This window comes from Cervus elaphus, chromosome 4 (assembly GCF_910594005.1).
Source record: "Cervus elaphus chromosome 4, mCerEla1.1, whole genome shotgun sequence".
Taxonomy (NCBI): domain Eukaryota; kingdom Metazoa; phylum Chordata; class Mammalia; order Artiodactyla; family Cervidae; genus Cervus; species Cervus elaphus.
In genome coordinates, this window is record NC_057818.1 from 47334312 (window position 1) to 47357450 (window position 23139).

Here is a 23139-nt window from a genome sequence, read left to right on the forward strand (position 1 = left end):
GGAGATGGGTTGGTAGCAATCAAGTGGTAGAACTAAAAAAAAAAAAAAGGACCTCATGATTTACTCCTTTTGAATATGTTTTCTGCCATGCATCTGCAAATAGAAATAAGTTCCCCCAATATGTTATTTATTTATATTTCTCAGTAGATTAAATGACATCAAGCTGTACACTTAAGATTTATGCCTTTATGTAGCATAGAAACAGACAAGCAGCCCCTGATGTGCTGGAGCTGCTCAGGTCCCTTCAGTTACATCTTGGTGTTTTCCTGGTGACTTTCAGTGATCTCACTTCCCTAAGTGGCTCAGATGGTAAAGAACCCGCCTACAATGTGGGAGACCTGGGTTCGATCCCTGGGTTGGGAAGACCCCCTGGAGAAGGATATGACAACCCACTTCACTTCAGTATTCTTGCCTGGAGAATCCCGTGGACAGAGGAGCCTGGCAGGCTACAGTCCTTAGGGTTGCAAGGAGTCAGACACAACTGAAGCAACTTAGCAACAGCAGATAGGCAACTCTGTGACTCCAATGGGTCAAGACAAAAACAAGATCATTCTGTAATAATGCTGAAACATAGATAAAACAGGAACATTTTTCAAACCACAAAATGCCAAACATGCACCTGGATAATAGGAATGACTGCTATTTCTTTACCAATTGTAATTTTAACCTTGCTTTATTCTGCTCCCCCAGAGATAAGATTTATTAATATATGTAGTCATAAACAAGAAGGTCCTATTGTATAGCACAGGGAACTATATTCAATATCCTGTAGTAAACTACAATAGAAAAGAATATGAAAAAGAATACTAATTCCTGACTACTTCCAATCCAGAACAAAGCCTCACTTCCTTAAACCTTCTTTAAATCAATAAACACAAGAACAAGCCTTCTAGCACCTTCTCGTGGACACATCCCCATGGTTCTCAATGGTGTGTGTTCTTTGCTGCAACGAAAACAGTAAACCTAACTTGTTATTTTACAGGAATGTTCCTAGTGGTGTTTGGCTGGAGGACACCTGTACACTTTAAGTATATGCATCTTAACAATAAAAATATTTTTTTAGGGTTCAGTTTTTCAACTGACTGATCAGAAGCTAAGTTGATTGCAACACTAAGGAAGTTGTGAAGTGAAAGTCACTCAGTTGTATCTGACTCTTTGCGACCCCCATGGACTGTAGCCCACCAGGCTCCTCTGTCCATGGAATTCTCCAGGCCTGGATAGTGGAGTGGGTAGCCATTCTGTTTTCCAGGGGATCTTCCCAATCCAGGGGTCAAACAACCCAGGTCTTCCACATTGCAAGAGGATTCTTTACCATCTGAGCCACCAGGGAACATTTATTTATTTAAACAGAGCCTTAAGATCATCTGTAACAGTTTTTTTTTTTTTTTTCATCTGTAACAGTTTTTTCAATCAATGAAAACAGGATATAGTTAATTCTCAGCTTTGCTGATACATCTGCCATTAACAGGATATTTTGTTGTTGTTCAGTGACTAAATCCTGTCTGACTCTTTGTAACCCCATGGATTGCAGCTTGCCAGGCTTCCCTGTCCTTCAGTATCTTCCAGGGTTTGCTCAAGCTCTTGTCCATTGAGTTGGTAATTCTATGTAACCATCTCATCCTCTGCCACTCCCTTCTCCTTTTGCCTTCAGTCTTTCCCAGCATCAGGGTCTTTTCCAATGAGTCCGCTCTTCGCAGCAGGTGGCCAGTGTATTGGAGTTTCAGCATCAGTCCTTCCACTGAATATTCAGGGTTGATTTTCTTTAGAATTAGGCTGCACAAATCAGTCCTTTATTCTTTTTCAAAATCCACTATTTTCCTTCATGTAACATTTCCATGTGGCTGCATTTGGAAAGAACTCCTTAAAGAGCCTCTGGTTAATTCACCAGGCTCTAGCATAGTTTGCATAAGAAGTCATAATTTGCATAAGAAGTCATAATTTGCATAAGAAAGCAAAATTCCCTGTACTCAGATAAGGGGATAAACTAGCCTGAGTGATTATTTTTTCCATTCATAGAAGGAATTAAAAAATTGAGGGGCTTCTCGGTTGGTCCAGTGGCTAAGACTCTGGGCTCTCAATGCAGGGGGCCCAAGCTCAATCCCTGGTCAGGGAACTAGATCCCATACGCCGCAACTGTCTCCTATTGGCCCAGGGATTGAACCCTGGCATTGGGAGCATGGAGTCTCAGCCACTGGATCACCAGGGAAGTCCCCTTCAGTTCCTTTCTAATCCTATCCCCTACAAGATGGCAAACCCTAACCACCCAGGACTTACTTGCCAGTCTCAGGGCCATTGTATAACATGTTCCCCTGGAGGTAGATCCAGTGGTAAGGGCAGAAGTGAGTTAGTATCCTGATCAATAGTTTCTACTGGCTTTTGGTAAGCACAGTTGAATTCAGATTGTGTTGACAGGAGAATGCACTGTCTTACTGGAGACTACATCATCTTATTAACCTTGTGATTGGTTGGCACACAGCCTGTATTGGGCACTGGCAATGGGGCTGAGGGTGGACTGGTGGAATGGTAATGCAAGGCCGGACACAACCACAGGCAGGGGTGGTGGTACCTCACAATCAATGTTCTTTCTGCTGGATTTTGCTTAATGGTTATAATCTTCCCTGGGTGGTGCCTGTTAAACGCCTTACACTTTATCCCTAGTCTGAGGGGAGGATGTGTGTGGACTGGGCAGCAATGGTGACCTCACTGTGAAGTAAATATGACTGCTGGATCTACAGCCAGATGCCGTCAGCATCCACCTCTGGACTTCAGCCAGATGCCGTCAGCATCCACCTCTGGACGTCCGTGAAAAATTGACCCTATAAGCATCTGGCTACAAAGTTTGCATGCCTCATGGACTCCTGAGACTAGCTGCTGTTGTTATCACAGAAAAAAACGTGAAAGTGTTGGTTGCTCAGTCATGTCTGATTCTTTGCGATCCCATGGACTGGCAGGAGCCTGCCAGGCTCCTCTGTCCATGGAACACTCCAGGCAAGAATACTGGAGTGGGTAGCCATTCCTTTCTCCAGGGGATCTTCCCAACCCAGAGATCAAACCCAGGACTCCCACCTTGCAGGCAGATTCTTTACCATCTGAGCTATGAGCAAAATATCAGAATTATTTTTTTTATTGAGGTATAAGTTGATTTACAATGTTTATTACCTCTGTACAGCAGTGAGTCATACTTTTTCACATTCTTTTCCATTATGGTTTATCATGGGATATTGAATATCCTGTGCTACACAGTAGGACCTTGTTTACCCATTCTGTATATACCAGTTTGCATCCACTAATCCCAAACTCCCAATCCAACACACTCTCACCCCTCTCCCCCTGGGCAACCACCAGTCTACAGAGAATCATTTCTTAACATTCATTACAACTTTTATTATAACTCAAAAAATGTCAGAAATTCTAGAGAAAGTATAGATAAAATTTAGTAATCATTTCCCTCTTTTAAAAAATGCTTGAATTTTTGTTGAACATTGTCCTCCTACGGGTTGACTGGTTTAGCTATGACTGATTTAATTTGTCACATAATACATGTGTGCATTAAAGTATGTATTTCTGAAGCATGGGCAAAGGTGGAATCTGATGGATGGTGATTATTCCAAATGCTGTAAATGTCTACACATGCACAATTAATGGACAATCTCATAGCAATTGAGTATCATATGCTGTTAACAGTTTACTATTTTTGGTGGATAAGTTAGTGTCTAGTTTTCAACGTGCCAGTTCCTACAATCTGACAGATCAAGTCATGAACCATTTTATTTCAGATTAAAAAAAAAAAAAACCTTGTTTTAATGGGCTGCTAGATTTGACTTGCTATTTTAATTGGAACATTCATATACCATGAGTACAGTGGATTATTTTTGTGTCTGACTGGGCCTGTATGCTGTCCTTTTCCAAATTTGGTACAGGGGTTATGCTAGCCTCATAGCTGATACTCTTTATAAAATCTTGAAGAGTTAGATTTTATCTGTAAGTTAATCTAGTACTAGAGGAATAACATGCCATAGCACTTTCATCAGTTTTTTTCTTGGGTCTTACTATATTCAGGAAAATACTACTTTTCCTGGATTTCAGACATACTATTAAAAAACTGAATATATGCATATACTGTAACATGATGAATATAAACAAACATTTCCTACATCTTATCAAAGTTGTATACATATACACATTTATGTTTAAGAAAATACTTAGGGTGGAGAGGGAGGTGGGAGGGGGGATCGGGATTGGGAATACATGTAAATCCATGGCTGATTCATATCAATGTATGACAAAACCCACTGGAAAAAAAAATAATAAAAAAAAATAAAATAAAAAAAAAAGAAAAAAAAAAAAAAGAAAATACTTAGGAAAATAATGCTTTTTCCATAATTTCACATATAAAAAACTAAATGTAAACATTTTCTGAACGTTTATCTGAAGCATTCTGAATATTTGAATATCTGAAACAGGTCTGAAATCAGTCCTGAATACTCCTTGGAAGGACTGATGCTGAAGCTCCAATACTTTGGCCACCTGATGCAGAAAACTGACTCATTGGAAAAGACCTTGATGCTGGGAAAGATTGAAGGCAGGAGAAGGGAATGACAGAGGATGAGATGACAGAGGTTGGATGGCATCACCAACTCGATGGACGAGTTTGAGCAAGCTGTGGGAGTTGGTGATGGACAGGGAAGCCTGGTGTGCTACAGTCCATGGGGTCGCAAAGAGTTGGCCATGACTGAGTGAGCAACTAAACTGAAACATTTTCTTTTACTAATTAAAGTTGAATAAACATGTGTATGTATATATACTATATGTGAAAACACTTTCCCCAGTACTCAGATTATATATAGTTGAATATAAATGTTTAACAGAGAGGCATGGAATTTATTTCACCTACAACCAAGCATAGAGCAGTTCTGAATCATTTCATCAGCTCTACAGTGTCAAACACACAAGCAATTCTATCGCCTGTGCCAATCTCAGATTCTCACATTCTCTGGTTGTAAAGCAGCCACAATCCCAGATATCACAGAGACGTATCCTGTATAAGGGAAAGCCATTTCCACCTATTTTGTTAAGTAAAGAATATTTAACTGAAGCTCACTTGCAGTCTTTTGCTTAGACCTTCGGTGGTCAGCACTGCTACACATATGTGTATACTGTGCTAAGTCACTTCAGTCCTGTCTGACTCTTTGCGACCTTCTGTCCATGGGATTCTCCAGGCAAGAATACTGGAGTGGGTTGCCATGCCCTACCCCAGGGGGTCTTCAGGCGGGTTCTTTACCACTAGCACCACCTGGAAAGCCCATTACACATATGCTCAATTGCAAAGCAATCAGGAGGGCAAGCATCTGGCATTTAGATTTAGGTGGGCAGCAGGCATCTAGAAAAGGGAGACTGGTTAATACCAGTGGATAGGCAACCAACAATGTCTGCCAAAATACTGCCTTATTTCTTGATATCTTTAATTGCTTTTTTGATGTGAACCATTTTAAGTCTATTAAATTTGTTACAATACTGCTTCTGTTTTATGTTTTGGTTTTTTGACCATGAGGCATGTGGGATCTTAGCTCACCGATCAGGGACTGAACTGGCACCCTCTGTGTTGGAAGGCTAAGTCTCAACCACTGGACCACCAGGTGAAGTCTCTTTGATCTCCTTCATTTCTGCAGAAGTTACACATACTTTCTCACTTATGATGCTTGAATTTTTTCTGTCCAGGGTACAATCTCTTTCACTTCAAAAAGTTTTCAAGGTGTCTTTTGGGTTTTGCACTTATTTTGCTAGAGCACCTCAACAGACTACAGCTGGATGCTTGTTTCACTCGCTCATTCCTCTGGTCAACACTTATTGAGAACCTCTTAGGAACTGGCAGTGGACTAAGTATTTATAATAAAGTGAGAATGAATCCTGGCTTTTAATTGTCCCCATATTCTATACATACATTGAAAGAAGTTAAATTCCCTGAGCTTTGGTTGCATCCTACAAATTTTAACATGAAGTTGTCTCTTTGTCATTCATTTGCTGAATGGTAATTTGACTTTTTTTTTTTTTTACTTCCTTTTTAATGTAAAACTTATACAGGTATCTTAAATTTCCTTGTAGAGAAATGGATTTTGTCTGAGGCTTTATTTTCTAATTCACTAGAAGAGAGGTCAGAGATTATGGCATATGTCTCCTGTTTTTTGGAAGGTCTTAAAGAATCATCTAAATCTTCTCTGACATTACAGTAGCCCACTTTTATTATATTGGAGTTCCTTACACTATGAATCCCCTGGTGGGGAAAAAGGCAATCTATAAAAAACTTCAGTTTTAAAATTTTTCTCCAGAAGGAACTAACATTCTAGAAAGAAAGATGATGTAAGATATTCATATAGTCACTGTACACTGTAAGGCCTTCCTCTTACAGGATTTCTAATACAAAACTAGGAAAACAAAAAAGTTAAGAATATAATGCAGCTCTCATTTAGCACACTTCCAATATGAGTCAGATAAGGGATACAATGTACACAATACTAAGAAATATGATGCTAATATTACTAATTGGTTAAGTAATTAGCCCTATAAGAAATGAGCAATAATGGTGAAGTAAACACTAAATGTTAAATCCTTTCCCACTCTGATTTGGTTCAGGTTAATTTTAGCAGATAGATGTTTCATCTATGATATCTGTATTGTGACACTTGATTTCCCATAAAGGCTAATGACCCTTCATGTTCAGAAAAGTTAGAATGATTTCTGTCTCTAACATTTTCACTACCTTTCTAAGATCGCCCACTTAGCTTATCTTCACGGAGTTTTTTAATTTTTCACCAACTGAACTCTGATGTCTAATAAATTTTGAGATACAGATACACCCCTCCCAATTCCTAACATTTATAAAATTCTGGCCCTTAATTAAAGGCCTCGTATCCACAGTATGAAGTGTGATATTAACCTGTTGTCCTTAAATGCTTTCCCACATTCCTGACAATTACATAGGCTTTTGTGTTTTACTAGCACAAATTTCCAGACGTCAATTTTTATTTTTTGTAGTTCTGTTTATTGCTACCAACCCATCTCCCTCCAACCCCTCATGCGTGCGTGCTCTGGTCATGTGACACCATGGACTACAGCCCACCAGGCTCTTTTGTCCGTGGAATTTCCCAGTGGAATTTTCCAGGCAAGAATACTGGAGTGGGTTGCCATTTCCTTTTCCCAGATGTCAAATTTTGAGGTTTCCCACATCTTCACTCACTCCTTTGTCCTACATGAATTATTTGATGTTGACAAGGTGTGAGCCACGAATAAAGGCCTTCCCACATTGCTCACATTCATAGGGTTTCTCAACAGTATGAATTTTCTGGTGTCGACTAAGCTCTGAGCCACAGCCAAAGGCCTTCCCACATTCCTTACACCCATAGGGTTTTTCACCACTATGATTTCTCTCGTGATGAGCAAGTTCTGATCGTCGAATAAAAGCCTCCCCACATTCCTTACATTTATGGGGTGTCTCACCAGTGTGAATTTTTTGATGCCAGATAAGTTCTGTGCTACAAGTAAAGGCCATTTCACATTCCTTGCATTTATAAGGTTTCTCACCCGTGTGAGCTCTCTGATGTCTGGTAAGTTCTGCGCCACGGTGAAAGGCTTTCCCACATTGCTTACACTTGTATGGTTTCTCCCCTGTATGAACACTCTGATGTCGGACAAGATGTGAATCGGAGATAAAACCTTTCCCACATTCCCTACATTTATGAGGTTTCTCGCCGGTATGAATTCTTTGATGTAGGTTCAGTTCTGAGGCACAACTGTACACCTTCCCACATTCCTTACATTCATAGCGTCTCTCACCAGTATGAATTATCTGATGAAGACTAAGTTGTGTGTCATAGCGAAAAGCTTTCCCACAGTCCTTACACTTATGGGGTTTCTCACCAGTATAGATTCTCTGATGTCAAAGAAGGTGTGAGGGACAGGTAAAGGCTTTCCCACACTCCTTACATTCATAGTATTTCTCATCAGTATGAATCTTCTGATGTAAATTCAGCTGTGAGATAGATGGAAAGGCCTTTTCACATTCCGTACACTTAAAGGGTTTCTCACCTATGTGAATCTTTTGGTGTTTACTAAGTTATGAGGTAGAATGAAAGGCTTTCCCACATTCCTTACATTTATGAGGTTTCTCAGCAGTATTAATGCTCTGAGATTTTGTAATCTGAGAGTCACAAATAAAGTCACCTTCCTTATTTTCATTACTTTTTTGGCTTTCATTAATTCTTTGATGCTTTATCAAGTCTGACCTACTATTAAAGGCTTTCTCACATTCTCCACATTTAGAGCCTTTCTCCTTATTATGATTTCTTTCATGTTGACTCTGGTGTGGTTGCAATCTGGAAGTCTTACATTCCTTGGATTCACAGGATTTTGCTCCAGTAGGAGCTGTCTCAGGTGTTCTAGGATCTGTGTGCTGAACGGAAGTGGATCTTTCTTCAGCGGTTATTATGGCTTGTCTGAAATGTTCTTCTGATAGCCTCTCCAAGTGGCATCTGACTTCTCTGGTATTTCTGACTCTAGGACACTCAAGATTAGAGCTGATAAGTCTCTTTGTTATCTCTGGTTGCAATGACTGAATTTCATAACTTTCCTCCTTTAAAGATAAAGTCTTGGCTTCTCTTCTAGATTCCCAGTCTGTAAGATAACAAAGAAAATAGTATTTTCATGTTGTAGGAGAAAGAAAAGTTCCAAGGTAGAAACAACAAACTAAAAATAGTGAATAGTTTAAATTGCTCTTAACACTGCGTTACAATTTGGGAAAAAAAAAAAAAAAAAAGGTTGGGAGGGGAATAAGAATAGAGAAAATGAGGGCAGCTTATGAAGGAAGTGATTTTTAAAATATTTATTTGGCTGTGCCAGGTCTTAGTAGTAGCATGTGAACTCTTTCGTTGTGGCATGTGGGATCTAGTTCCCTGACCAGTGATTGAACCCAGGCCCCCTGCACTGGAAGCACCGGAGTCTTAGTCACTACACCACCAGGGAAGTCCCAAGGAAGTGACTTTTCACTTCTGGTGAGAATCAGCTGGGGAACTTGTTAAAAATACAATGTCCGGGACCTCCCAGGTGGTCCAGCAGTTAAGACTCAGCACTCCCAACCCAGGGGGTCTGGGTTAGATCCCTTGTTGGGGAACTAGATCCCACATGCCACATCCAGCAGTTGGTAACTAAAGATTGAAGATCTTATGTGCCACAACTAAGATCCAGTGTAGCCAAATAAATTATAAATATTTTTTAAAAAATATGTAATGTCCAAGAACCAACCAACTAAATGAGAATCTAAAGGAGTAGGACATTATCTAACAGCAAGTCCTCTCATCTCTAGCCCCAGGTTTTGATTACTTCTACTAGTATCTCTAGTAGTAATCACCTTGTCCAGAGCCATCCCTCACCAAGATTAACAAAACATTATCCTAGCATAGTATCTCCCTATTTCCTCCTGATATCCCATCCCCAACACAGTAGCCAGAGTGCTCTTATTAAAATAAGTTTGATCATGTCATTCTTCTGCTCAAAATCCTCCACTGGATTTTCTTCTCACCCTGAGTAAAAGTCAAAATCCCTCAGTGATCCACATGGCCTTTCCAGAACTTGTTTACACTACCTCTTTCTGACCTCACTGCCTTATCCCCTCCCATGAGCTGACTCTATTCTAGCTCCCTGACCAACTACATGTTCACATTTGCCAAGCACACCCTTCGTTCAGAATCTCTGCCTACAAATATCTTCCCTAAGATATCAACATGGCTCTTTCAATTACTTCATTCTGACCTCTATTTAGATGTCAACTTAAGAGACCACTCTTTACAAAACAGGACCTTCATCAATCTACTTACTGTACTTTTTTGCAGTGTACTTATCACATGTCATTTCCTCTTTTCCCCCAACATTATGCTTTAAAGTTTTCATAACACAGAAGAATGAAAAGAACTAGACAGTGGACTCCCATAATCTCATCACCTAGATTCTACAACAAATGTTTGGACCTACTTGCCTTATTATACATCTATCTACCCCTCCAAACATCAGGTCACCTTGCAGACATCAGTATACTTCACCTGTAAACCAACAGATTATATTTTAACTTGTTTACTTCTGTACTGTCTGTCCACCCTTCACTGTACCTGTACAAAGTAAATAATAGTTGTCTGCCGAATGTATGGCCATTGGTGTGTTTTTCTATCTCCCTCACTGATTTCTGAGGCAACTCAAAATGTGGGACTCACTGTTTAAATGCAGTGCCTTCCCCCTGCACCTAAAATACAAAATTCACTATCAGACCTGCAAAATTCTGTAGCATCTGGTCCCTGCTTCCCTCTTCAACTTAATTTTGAGGTACTGTCACCTTCACTCACCATGAGTTCACTATACTGGCTGCCATTCAACTTGCATGTCATGCCAATTACATTCTCATCTTTCAGGAAATGTTTTGGCTTCTTTGCATGCTCTCTGTTCCAGGATATCTGCCATGGCCAGCTTCTCTCATTCTAAAAATCTTAATTTTCTATCCTATATCCTTTTCTTTGCCCTCATAATCTTTTTCTCAATTTTATAATTACATATTTGTTCATCAGTTTATCTACTGGTATAATTTCTCCCAAGGCTTCCCTGGAGGCTCAGTGGCAAGGAATCTACCTACTGGTCTGGGAAAATCCCACATGCCAAGGAGGGACTGAGCCTGTGCGCCACAACTTCTGAGCCCACAAGCAGCAACTACTGAAGCCTGAGTGCCCTAGAGCTGGTGTTCCACAGCAAGAGAAGCTACTGCAATGAGAAGCCCATACACCACAACGAGAGGGTAGCCTTAACTGAAGCCCAGCTTGCCACAACTAGAGAAAGCCCATGCAGCAATGAAGACCCAGTACAGTCAGGAATAAAAATAAATAAATAAAAATTATTAAAAAAAAGATCAGAACAAAATTGGACCCAAAATGTGGTGAAGATGGTTATCTCATGGAAAGGAAGAACGGAGGAAAGCAGAAAGGTACTTCCTTCCTGAAATCAGAGGGAATATGAGGAAGAGTAGCAAGAAAGTGGTAACTAGAATAACAATTGGAAGACTTACGTGAAACATCCTTACTCTCTTCTCCAGATCTTAGGCTTCTTGGGGAGCTTTCCTAACAACATCTCAGGCATGCTGCCTGTCTTCTCACAGGCCAGGAGAGTGCCACCTGCCACGGCGTTTCCCATGTGAGTCTCTATTACTCACCTGGGCACCACTCTTCTGTCTCCTTGCCCTTAACCATCCAGGGCTCCTTCCCCTGCTCCAATAAAGAGATCACATCTGACTAAAAATTGGCAAATCCTGCTCAAGAAAGAAAAAAAGGATCAAGTGGATGTTGCGGGTGTCCCAGAATTAAAATCAGTCCATGATTATCACAAAAGAGGAGTAAGAAAATTAAGGGTAAGAGGAAAGGGGGAAGATAAAGTTCAATGGAGCTGCTGATTTCTTTTTCTTTTTTATTTCAGGTCCTGAATATTTATTTTTTAAATTTGTTTTTCCTAGGCTGCATGCATTAGTTATTTTATTAATGTATTTTTAATTGGATGATAATTGCTTTACAATGTTGTGTTGTTTTTTGCTGTACAACAGTGTGAATCAGTCATAATTAAATACATATATTCCCTCTCTCTTGAGCCTCTCTGCTCTTCCCATAGGTGACATAGCTCTCCCCATAGTGACAACCCCACTAGGTTGTCACAGAGCACCAGGCTGAGGTCCCTGTGTTATACACCAGCTTTCCACTAGTTACCCGTTTTACACATGATAATGTATATAGGAGCAGCCAATTTCTAACTTCACAAGGGACAAAGCATTCTTTGGTAAGCACTTAGGAAGAATCGTTAATTCAGCCAAGCACTTAGGAAGGACTCACAAGAAATTGGGATTCCCTTGTGGCTCAGCTGGTAAAGAATCTGCCTGCAATGTGGGCAACCTAGGTTGTATAGTCCATGGGGTCACAAAGAGTCAGACATAACTGACTGACTTTCACTACTTCACTTCATAAGAAATTATTATAATAAATATAAAAATTTAAGACCAATTCTGAATTTTCGAGGACAAATCAACTGACCCAGTGAGATCAGGTTGTTATAATTCTCCAGCATCACATCTTGGTACAAATCCTTCTGAGCAGAGTGCAAGCATTCCCACTCTTTCTGAGAGAAGTAAATGACCATATCTTTGAACTTGAAATCCTGAAACCAAAGATAAAAATACACAGAAATTAATGGGCCAAAATCTTTACAAGAAAATTAAGAGAGCAATTCAATAGGAAAACACTGTTTGGAAAAAAAGGACACACTGGACCTTTCAGAAATAGATGTTTTTCTGGAACTCTCTTGCTTTTTCGATGATCCAGCGGATATTGGCAATTTGATCTCTGGTTCCTCTGCCTTTTCTAAAACCAGCTTGAAGATCTGGAAGTTCACAGTTCACGTGTTGCTGAAGCCTGGCTTGGAGAATTTTGAGCATTATTTTACCAGTGTGTCAGATGAGTGCAATTGTGCGGTAGTTTGAGCATTCTTTGGGATTGCCTTTCTTTGGGATTGGAATGAAAACTGACCTTTTCCAGTCCTGTGGCCACTGCTGAGTTTTCCAAATTTGCTGGCATATTGAGTGCAGCACTTTCACAGCATCATCTTTCAGGATTTGAAATAGCTCAACTGGAATACCATCACCTCCACTAGCTTTGTTCATAGTGATGCTTTCTAAGGCCCACTTGACTTCACACTCCAGGATGTCTGGCTCTAGGTGAGTGATCACACCATCATGATTATCTTTGGCCACCTCATGAGAAGAGTTGACTCATTGGAAAAGACCCTAATACTGGGAGGGACTGGGGGCAGGAGGAGAAGGGGACGACAGAGGATGAGATGGCTGGATGGCATCACCAGCTCGATGGACATGAGTTTGAATAAACTCCGGGAGTTGGTGATGGACAAGGAGGCCTGGCGTGCTGCAATTCATGGGGTGGCAAAGAGTTGGACATGACTGAGCGATTGAACTGAACTGAACTGGACCTTTCAAAATGTATAAGTCAACAGCTCCATATAAAAAATAAACAGCCTAATCAAAAAATGGACAAAAGACCTAAACAGACATTTCTTCAAAGAAGACATACAGATGCGCAAAAAGCACATGAAAAGATGCTTCAACATCGTTAATTATTAGAGAAATGCAAATCAAAACTACACTGAGGTATCACCTCACATTAGTAAGAATGGCCATCATTAAAAAGTCTATTAATAAAAAATGCTGGAGAGGGTGTGGAGAAAAAGGAACCCTCCTACACTGTTGGTAGGAATGTAAATTGGTACAGCCACTATGGAAAACAGTTTGGAGGTTCCTTAAAAAACTAAAAACAGAGCTACCATATGATCCTGCAATCCCACTCCTGAGTATATGTTTGGAGAAAACCATAATTCAACAAGATACATACACCACGATATTCACTGCAGCACTACTGACAATGTCCATCAACAGATGAATGGATAAAGAAGATGTGGTGTATTTATACAATGGAATACCACTCAGCCATAAAAAGGAATGAAACAATGCCATTTGCATGTTTTGGACATCCATCCAACATGAATGAACCTAGAGATTATCATACCAAGTGAAATAAGCCAGACAGAGAATGACAAATAACATGTTATTGCTTATATGTGGAATCTAAAAAAAAAAAAAATTATACAAATGAACTTATATACAAAACAGAAATAGACCCACAGACATAGAAAACAAACTTATGCTTACCAAAGGGGAAAGGTGGGAGGAGGGATAATTAGAAGTTTGGGATTAACATATATATACTACTATATAGGGCTTCCCTGGTGGCTCAGCAGGTAAAGAATCTGCCTGCAGTGAGGGAGACCTGGGTTCGATCCCTGGGTTGGGAAGATCCCCTGGAGAAGGGAATGGCAACCCACTCCATTATTCTTGCCTGGAGAATTCCATGGACAGAGGATCCTGGTGAGCTACAGGCCATGGGGCCGCAAAGAGTTGGACACGACTGAGCTACTAACATACATACACACTACTACTATATATAAAATATAACCATTAAGGATAGCACAGGGAACTATACACAACATTTTGTAAAAACTTTTAAGGAAAAGAATCTGAAAATATATGTATATGTGTAACTGAATAACTTTGCTGTACACTTGAAACTAACAACATTGTAAACTGACTATACTTTTAACTAGAAAAAAAAAAAACATGGACAGTTCAGTGTGGAAACAAGGGTGATCACAGGACACATTCTTGGTGTACACACCATTTGTTAAAAAAAACTGAGGTATAGTTGATGTATAATACTGTATGTTTCAGGTATATAACATGGTGATTCACAATTTTTAAAGATTATTTTCCATTTATAATTATTATAAAATATGGGTTACAGTACCTGTATCATTCAAATCATTCTTAAACATGCCTGCAACTACAGATAAAACCTCCTTGGCATTATCCTTTTTCATTATCCAGCCAGGTCTGGGAATAAACAAAGTCTAGATAATCAGTGTTTCCCAATTAAATAAAACTGCACATGCAAGTAGATAACACATGCTATGCTCAGCACACAACACTGTGACCATCTCTGCATTTACCCATTTAAGAAATCTGTTTAAAAGTCTGAATCAAAATAATAAAATAAAATAAAAGTCTGAATCATTCAAAGGTATATTTAAAAACCTCTCTCTCATGGAAAACAGTGTGGAGATTTCTTAAAAAACTGGAAATAGAACTGCCATATGACCCAGCAATCCCACTTCTGGGCATACACACTGAGGAAACCAGATCTTAAAGAGACACGTGCACCCCAATGTTCATCGCAGCACTGTTTATAATAGCCAGGACATGGAAGCAACCTAGATGCCCATCAGCAGACGAATGGATAAGGAAGCTCTGGTACATATACACCATGGAATATTACTCAGCCATTAAAAAGAATTCATTTGAACCAGTTCTAATGAGATGGATGAAACTGGAGCCCATTATACAGAGTGAAGTAAGCCAGAAAGATAAAGAACATTACAGCATACTAACACATATATATGGAATTTAGAAAGATGGTAACGACAACTCTATATGCAAAACAGAAAAAGAGACACAGAAGTACAGAACAGACTTTTGAACTCTGTGGGAGAAGGTGAGGGTGGGATGTTTCAAAAGAACAGCATGTATATTATCTATGGTGAAACAGATCACCAGCCCAGGTGGGATGCATGAGACAAGTGCTCGGGCCTGGTGCACTGGGAAGACCTAGAGGAATAGGGTGGAGAGGGAGGTGGGAGGTGGGATCGGGATGGGGATTACGTGTAAATCTATGGCTGATTCATATCAATGTATGACAAAACCCACTGGAAAAAAAAAATAAATAAAGGGGAAAAAAAATGAAAAAAAAAACCAAAAAACCTCTCTCTCTGAAAATAGGATTTGAACATAGCTTATGTGATCTAATAATTTCTTAAAAGCTCAGGCTCATAAATATACCAGAATATTTAATCTAGTTGTTCTCCATGTCCACAAATAGACATCATTTTTACTGGGTGTACAACACCCCATCTTATGTATTCAGCGCTGTATTTTGCAGCACTAGCTTAGAACAGTTCTCTAGAGTTCTGTTGCAGTTACAAGGGTTATTACTTCTTAATAATTTATATATCTGGTTGAATTGTTCCGGTTACAATAAACTGTCCCCAACTATACTCTCTTTGTTCCAGAATTCCCAGAACTAATGGAGTAAGATCCAGACTCACACGATGGGACCCATGATGAGCAAACACTACACAAGTTCAAAATGGACCCACAGGTTCCGTGTGGACTATCACATAACTGCATACACAGAATCTATCATATCTCTCAGATTCTCCGTCCCAAAAAATCTCAGAGCCTAAAATATGAGCACATACTAAGAATGCAAAAAATCAGTATCAATTACCTTCTTGTCTAATTGGAAACCCCTGGAAGAATAAATGGCGACACACTACAGTATTCTTGTGGGGAAACTCCCATGGAAGAGAAGCCTGGTGGGCTACAGCTCATGGGGTCACAAAGATTCAGACATGACTGAGTGACTGGGCATGCATCCACTATCATTGGAAAACCCAAGTCTGCAACATGGAGTCTCACTCCCACTTCATCAAAGCACAGCTCTAACAAGAGAGGGACAAAATTTCCAGCAAGGGCTGGTTTTCCCATTCCATCAGTACTCCCGGTAGAAGGATATACACTTATGGAATGCTAAATGGTTTCTGAATAAACAGTTAAACATTTGTTGGAGAAGAGAGAGACACTTAGGGGACAGCAGCCTTTGGCAGCATCACTCATTGGAATTGGAGGAATGGGGAAGAAGTTCTTCAGAGAGGCTCAGGGAAGCAAGCAGTTCCAGGAGAAAGAAATTCACAGTTCAAATCTTCCAAAATAAAAAAAAAATGCTCTTGATATAGAAGAAACATCCATTCACGTAAGCAATGGCATTTAGGGTTACAAACCAGATCATTTATATCCTGGGTTCACCCAAGAGAAATACAAGTTAAGAAGGCAAAGGAGGAAGAGGCAACAACAGCCCTGAGTCACCAGACTGACCTCAAGAGTCCAAAAATGAAGTTTCCTCTCTCCTCCCCGTTTCTATCTTCCTGCTTTTGGCAACCCAGTGCATGCACACACAAACACAGAGTCCCTTTCTCTTTCTCCATCTGAGGGAGCGTAACAAACCTTGGCTTTCCCTGAACTCCAGGGAATCCAACTGTACATAATGTGTTCAGAAGAAATAACTTTTCCACCATGAGGAGCTCATCTGAACCCAGAAAAGCCTGCTCTGATCTGCCCCAGGTAGACCCTTGGTCTATCAGGAAGATGCTAAGCTCCTCAGGTGAGGAGCATCTTAGAGACATGAGGACATCCTCAGGACCAGAGCACAGGACACTTAGGCAGGCCCAGCCTTGGACAGATTCCGCAACAGAGGTCTCCAGCCTCCACCAGGCCTAAGACTCAAGTACTTCCTTGCCTTTGTGCACATATCCCAGAACTGGGGTCTTGAGAACCCAATCTAGAACCTCTTTCCACAAAGACTCTGTCCAGAATCACCAATACTGAGCCAGACAACCAATATGATCAGCAGGTTCTCAGCAGCCTCAGCCAAGCTCAACTACCTGGATGAAGGCTGCCATGGCTTTTGTTGTTGTTCTGGTTGTTCAGTTGCCACATCTAACTCTTTGTGACCCTATGGACTGCAGCATGCCAGGCTCTCTTGTCTTTCACTATTTCCCGGAGTTTGCTCAAATTCATGTCCATTGAGTCGGTAATGCTATCCAACCATCTCATCCTCTGCCATCCCCTTCTCCTTTTGCCTTCAATCAGGGTCTTTTCCAATGATAGCTTTACATGAAACCATAATTTTCAGAATCCTCATGGTCTGTACATCCTGGTCCCCAACCAAGATCATCCATGGCTTTCCTGCTTTTCATTCCTACCCTCAGCCTTACTGCTGATAGGCAGTGCTCATTGCATCTCAAGCACAATTACTGTGCATTAAGCAATTTTAGTCCCTGGTATCTTACATGTATTAATCTTTAGGAAAGGCCCATGAATCTTTAGGTTAGTGAAGTAAGTAATTCACTCACGTCTGCAGTAAGCAGTGGCACTGCTGGGCTTTAAATTTAGATTTCTCCAGCCCTCCAGATGATGCCCTTCCACTTCTGACCCTTGCACAGGCAGCCAGGGATTTCCCGATCCTTTGCAAGAACGCTGAGCTGGACTCTGCACCCAGGGAAGCAGAAAAAGCTTGGTTTGCTCGGTTTATCACTGCAGAGCACAACACTATGAGGGGAAATCAAAGGTAAAAGGGTAAGGAAGCAAAGAAGTTCTGTAAACAGAATTCCTCTGAAATGAACTAACAGTGACTTACTTAAGTTGAGGGGTATGTGGAAAATTTCACGTACCATGTAAAAGATTAACTGGGGCCCAGAAAAGTAACAGAACTCCAACCAATGGAAACAGACTGAGCAGCATTCCAAGAACAGTGAATGTGCTAAGTAGAGAGGGAGACAAATTGCATCCTGTGTGTCTGAGGAGCAGATAAGTTAATGGGGATAACTGGTGAGGGACTCTGGGAAAGGAGTAGACAGCCATGATGCTGGAGAAATCCGAAGGGGCCAGAAAAGAAAGGCCTTGGATGACGGTCATCTTTGCCAGGACTAAACACATCATCTTGACTTACTACTCTATGCCAATACTAGGACTGGTGCTCTAGTAAATATAGATATTTACTATAGTAAATAAACAATAGTGTGAAAGAGCTGGGATTTTACCCTGAAAGTAACAGGGATTCACTGAATAAAGAAAGTGAGGCAACTGGACTATTTTATTTCGGAGGAATAAACTAGAGTTAGGGAGTCCAATCAAGGTTCTCCTAGTGGCTCAGTGGTAAAGAACGCCTGCAATACAGGAGACATGGGTTTAATCCCTGGGTGGGGAAAACCCCCTAGAGAAGGGAATGGCTATCCACTCCAGTATTCTTTTTTGCCTGGAGAATTCTATGGACAGAGGAGCCTGGAGGGCTACAGTCCATGAGGTCAACAAGAGACGGAACAACTGAGTGACTAACACTTTCAGGGAGTCCAATTAGGTAAATGCACTACCCATTCCCACAAAAGTTTTACCTGGCACACACAGGGCATGAGAGCAAGGAGCAGGAAAAGAGACAGACTCAATGGGCTCTGCCACCTCACTGATGTGGGGGAGACCAGGAAGTAGGAGTTAGGGGACCTCCAGGTTGCCAGTGTAAGGGCACGTTCAGGTGAATTTCCATTATTGGCACATTCCCCAGAGCCTGCAGACTACAATATACAGAAGTTTTGAGGAAGTCCATGGTCAGAGAGCTAAGAAATGGCAGAAATGGAGGTAGTCTCTACCCTTTTATGCAGTGCAAATATCATTAATACCGAGAAAGGACAACAAGAATTCTAAGAGGAGGAAATAGAGGGAGAAATGGACAGTCAAAGACTGAAGGGCAAAGGGAAGCTGGAATTCCTTCCTCACCAAAATGTGCTGAGAATTGAGTGGGAAGATATGGTCCCTTTCTCAGAATCTTAGGAAGGTTCTGACCAGAATGGAAATATGAAGACAAACTCAGTCAATTTCCACAGAATTCAGAAGTCAAAGACAAAGGAAGAAACAGATTTATCCAAGTGAAAAAAAAAAAAGTATTTCGAAAGAATATTTAGCCTAAATATTTCAAGAGTAAAGAAATATGTAGTTCTGAAAAGCAGCTGGACAGAATAAAAAAAAGAGTTCTAACTCAGACACAATGAGGGGGAAAAACTCCTGAATTTCACATACTCAAATACTATGCCATTCTTTAAAATCAACTAGGAATTTTACTGACTCCCAGTATTCTTGCCTGAAAAATCGCATGAACAGAGGAGCCTGATGGGCTACAGTCCAAAGGATCGCAAAGAGTCAGACATGACTGAGCGCATACACACACAGGAATTTTACAGTCAATATTCTGTAGTTATATCTCAAATCAGATACCTTAAGCTGTTTAGATGAAAAGTACTTTAGAAAAATGAGTGGCTTTTATATTTTTGTATTAGAGAAGACTTTCTGGCATGACATAAAGAAAAGAAAACACTTTTTGAAAACACACACAAAGTAGATTAACTGTGAAAAAATACTTCTAAAACAACCTATAAATGACAGAGTAGTTCTGAAAAGAACTTTGCTTAATGTATGCTTAACATGCTTAATGTATAAACTGATAAATGGGCAAGAGAAATCAGTAGGCAATTTAGAAATTCCAACTGTACCATTTATTAACTGTAATTCTGGAGCAACTGACTCAACAGAATCTATTTTCTCATCTGTCAACTTAGAATAATACCAAATTTCATCAAATCTGATATGCCACTGTTTGTAAAGCCAGCATTACTTTATATACCAGGAAAGAAATAAATGTCACCAATTAAACTATAACTTGCCAGGAACTGAAAAACCCACCCTGGTTTCAAAGAAGTTAAAATGTGGAGGGGGAAAAAAAAATCACAGAATTTACATTCATACCTGACTGATAGGATTGTTATGTGGATCCAACAAGATAACATATCAAGAACTTTAAGTGGCTCAAAGTGAACACTCAATAAGTTAAATTGCTTCTATTAGTAATTTGATCATTCTGAAAACAAAATTACACACCCACATATATGTGCAGATAAAATAATTTTAAAATATTAATAATGATTACCTCTAGATGGTAGCCCATGGACCATGGGCATTAAACTTTCATAACTTACTCAAATTTTGAAATTTTTGCAAGAAACCTGTATTACTTTTGGAGAAGGAAAAGGCAACCCACTCCATTACTCTTGCCTGGAAAAATCCATTCCCATGGATGGAGGAGCCTGACAGGCTACAGTCCATGGGGTCACAAAGAGTCAGACACAACTGACTGACTTCACTTATTGTATTACTTTAATCATCACAAAGAGAGCAATTAGGTTATTTCTATTTGGGAGGGAATGGAGAAATATCAAGATCAGAAAGGGGCTGGCAGGCATTCCATGCTGTTAGAAATTTGGAAGCAAACAGGTTACAGTGAACCTGGACCCCTAAAATTTCTTTTACAAGAAAGAAATTAGTAAGATTTAAGTAACTTATTCTGTTCTTCAACTTCCCTACCAAATCACACAAGCACATTCTCTCAAGACTGTTGCATTGTTGCTGTTTAGTCACTCAGTCTTGTCTGACTCTTTCCTGACTCCATGGACTGCAGCCCACCAGGCTCCTCTGTCCATGGGATTTCCCAGGCAAGAATACTGGAGTGGGTTGACATTTCCTTCTCCAGAGGATCTTCCAGACTTAAGAGATTGAACCCATGTCTCCTGCACTGGCAGGTGAATTCTTTACTATTGAGTCTTCAGGGAAGCCCCCAAGATTGTTATAACACTGAACAAAATCCAGGGAAATGGAAATTCCAGATGAGAATACATGCAAAGCAGATAGCCCAGGTTTAACCATCTGTGGTTTCCTTCTCTCTTCCCCTTTCTCCAAATCACTACTATTAATCTCCTGGATGAAGTGAAGTAAAGTGAAAGCCGCTCAGTTGTGTCCGACTCTTTGTGACTCCATGGACCATACAATCCATGGAATTCTCCAGACCAGAATACTGGAGTGGGTAGCCTTTCCCTTCTCCAGGGGATCTTCCCATAGAATCCTGAAATGATAGTGTCCTGAAAACCAACAAGTCACCCTTTCCAAGAAGAGAATGGCAAACAACTTACCTCCTCCACCATGACTTTTGATGCACAGCAACACTTCTCTTCTCCTCTTCCGGATTCTTAGAGAAGGAAAAAAAAAAATAGAAAATAGTTAAGAAACTATGAGACTGCAGGTCCTTCCTGGAGCCTGGGGAAGGCCAAGGCAGAACAAATCCCTGCTCCACCCCAGGCACTGAGAGGGAGCCCAAAGCCAAAGAGGCCAGCTACCTCTCTCATCACCAAAAAGAAGAGCAGACAACCTTAGGGGCCCAGATGGGAGTCCTGGGAAAGACTCCTAGACTGTGGCCTCTTTCTTTCACAAGAGCCTGGCTTTGGGTACTTTTGGACACAAATTGAGCCCAGATCTGTGATACAAAGAAACATCCTAACTGGATCCACCTGCTGGAGTCCCACATTTCTGTCCTCTAGGCTGGGGGCACGTGACTGGGCCTTGGTGGCCACAAGGTGAAAACCAGACAAGTGGAAGCAGGAGGAGGGTCCCAATCCAAAGCTCTAGAAACCCCCCGCGAGCGTGCTAAGTCGCTTCAGTCGTGTCCGACTCTTCCCGACTCCATGGACTGTAGCCACCAGGATCCTCTGTCCATAGGCTTCTCCAGGCAAGAATACTGGAGTGGCCCGCCATGCCCTCCTACAGGGGATCTTCCCGACCCAGGGACCGAACCCGCGTCTCTTACATCTCCTGCATTGGCAGGTGGGTTCTTTATCACTAGCACCACCTGGACAGCACCCTAGAAACCCTCGGCACCACCATGAACGGCCCCAGGAGAACGCCATTCACTGCGCTGGAGAGCAAGCGGCTGCAGCTGTCTCAGTTCTTGGGCCGAAGAGTGCAACAGGAGCGCGATCCGGGGCTGAGGCAGGCGCTCAGGACCCACCCACCCGCGGACCCCATTCAACACCTGCCAAAAATGTACAAAAAGGGCGCCATTCCCACCTCCAGCCCCAAAGGCAGAGTCGGCGATGTGGCCATATTGGGGGTGCGCGCGCGCCCAACCCACACACCTACCCACACATCCACGCACAGAGCCAGAGTCCAGCTTCTACAGAATACCCACCACAGCCCCACTAGATACTGGCTGCCCAGCACCGGACGTATGGCGCACAAACCACTTCCAGGGAGCATCTCACGGGCTTTCCCCAGACAGGCAGCCACACAGCTGCGACACTCCTGACCTTCAGCCATCCGACCCCGAGCCAGCCTGAAGCCACACCCACCGGTGCTGGCGCTCGGCCGACACCTCCCACCCCTGTGTGGACAGGCGGCCTGGATGCCACCCCCTCCCCGTCAGGCTTTGTTTTTCAAGCGCGGGCACGTTGCTTGGACATGCCCGACAGCCACCCATATTTAAAATTCCTGACAAACCCCAGACCTGCCCCGGGGCCCCTCACCATTCACTTCTCTGGGGCCCTCTCACGCCAGTCTGATGGAATCCGCCCCAAATCAGTGAGCGAAGCAACCTCGAATGCCTCAATCCTTTGCATCCGAACTCCCGCCAACTCACACGGTCCAGCCAACTTCGTACGAAAGCCGCACATACCGAGGGGCCCTCGGGGAAATGTAGTCCAGGGGAGGAAAAATCCAAGCAGGGCCTGGGCAGGCACAACCTTTTTCGTCCCGAGTCGCGTCGTGTTCCAAGCTTCAGCGAAGCCCAGTCCCGATCCCCCAGCCGCGCCTGAGCATCCTCCAAAGATCGGGGCGAACCGACTGGTCGAGGGAGCAACAGGTGGCCTTGAATGGGTAAGAAAGGGTTGTGGCCCGTGGAGCCTTCTGGGACACATAGCCCACAGTCGGGGTAAGGAGGTGCTCAAGTTTCGGTTCAAGTT

At 41.7% G+C, this 23139-nt stretch overlaps 1 protein-coding gene across 1 annotated transcript; it reads right to left on the reverse strand.

The window, feature by feature from the left end:
• Positions 1–7016: 7016 nt before the first annotated feature.
• Positions 7017–22834, reverse strand: LOC122687469 (zinc finger protein 568-like). The gene is given in 6 exon segments (XM_043892995.1): positions 7017–7267; positions 7270–8667; positions 11240–11335; positions 12105–12228; positions 21319–21374; positions 22705–22834. Coding segments are annotated over 5 exon segments (1671 nt in total). The 5' UTR covers positions 21331–21374; positions 22705–22834; the 3' UTR covers positions 7017–7226.
• Between the last annotated feature and the right edge of the window lie 305 nt (positions 22835–23139).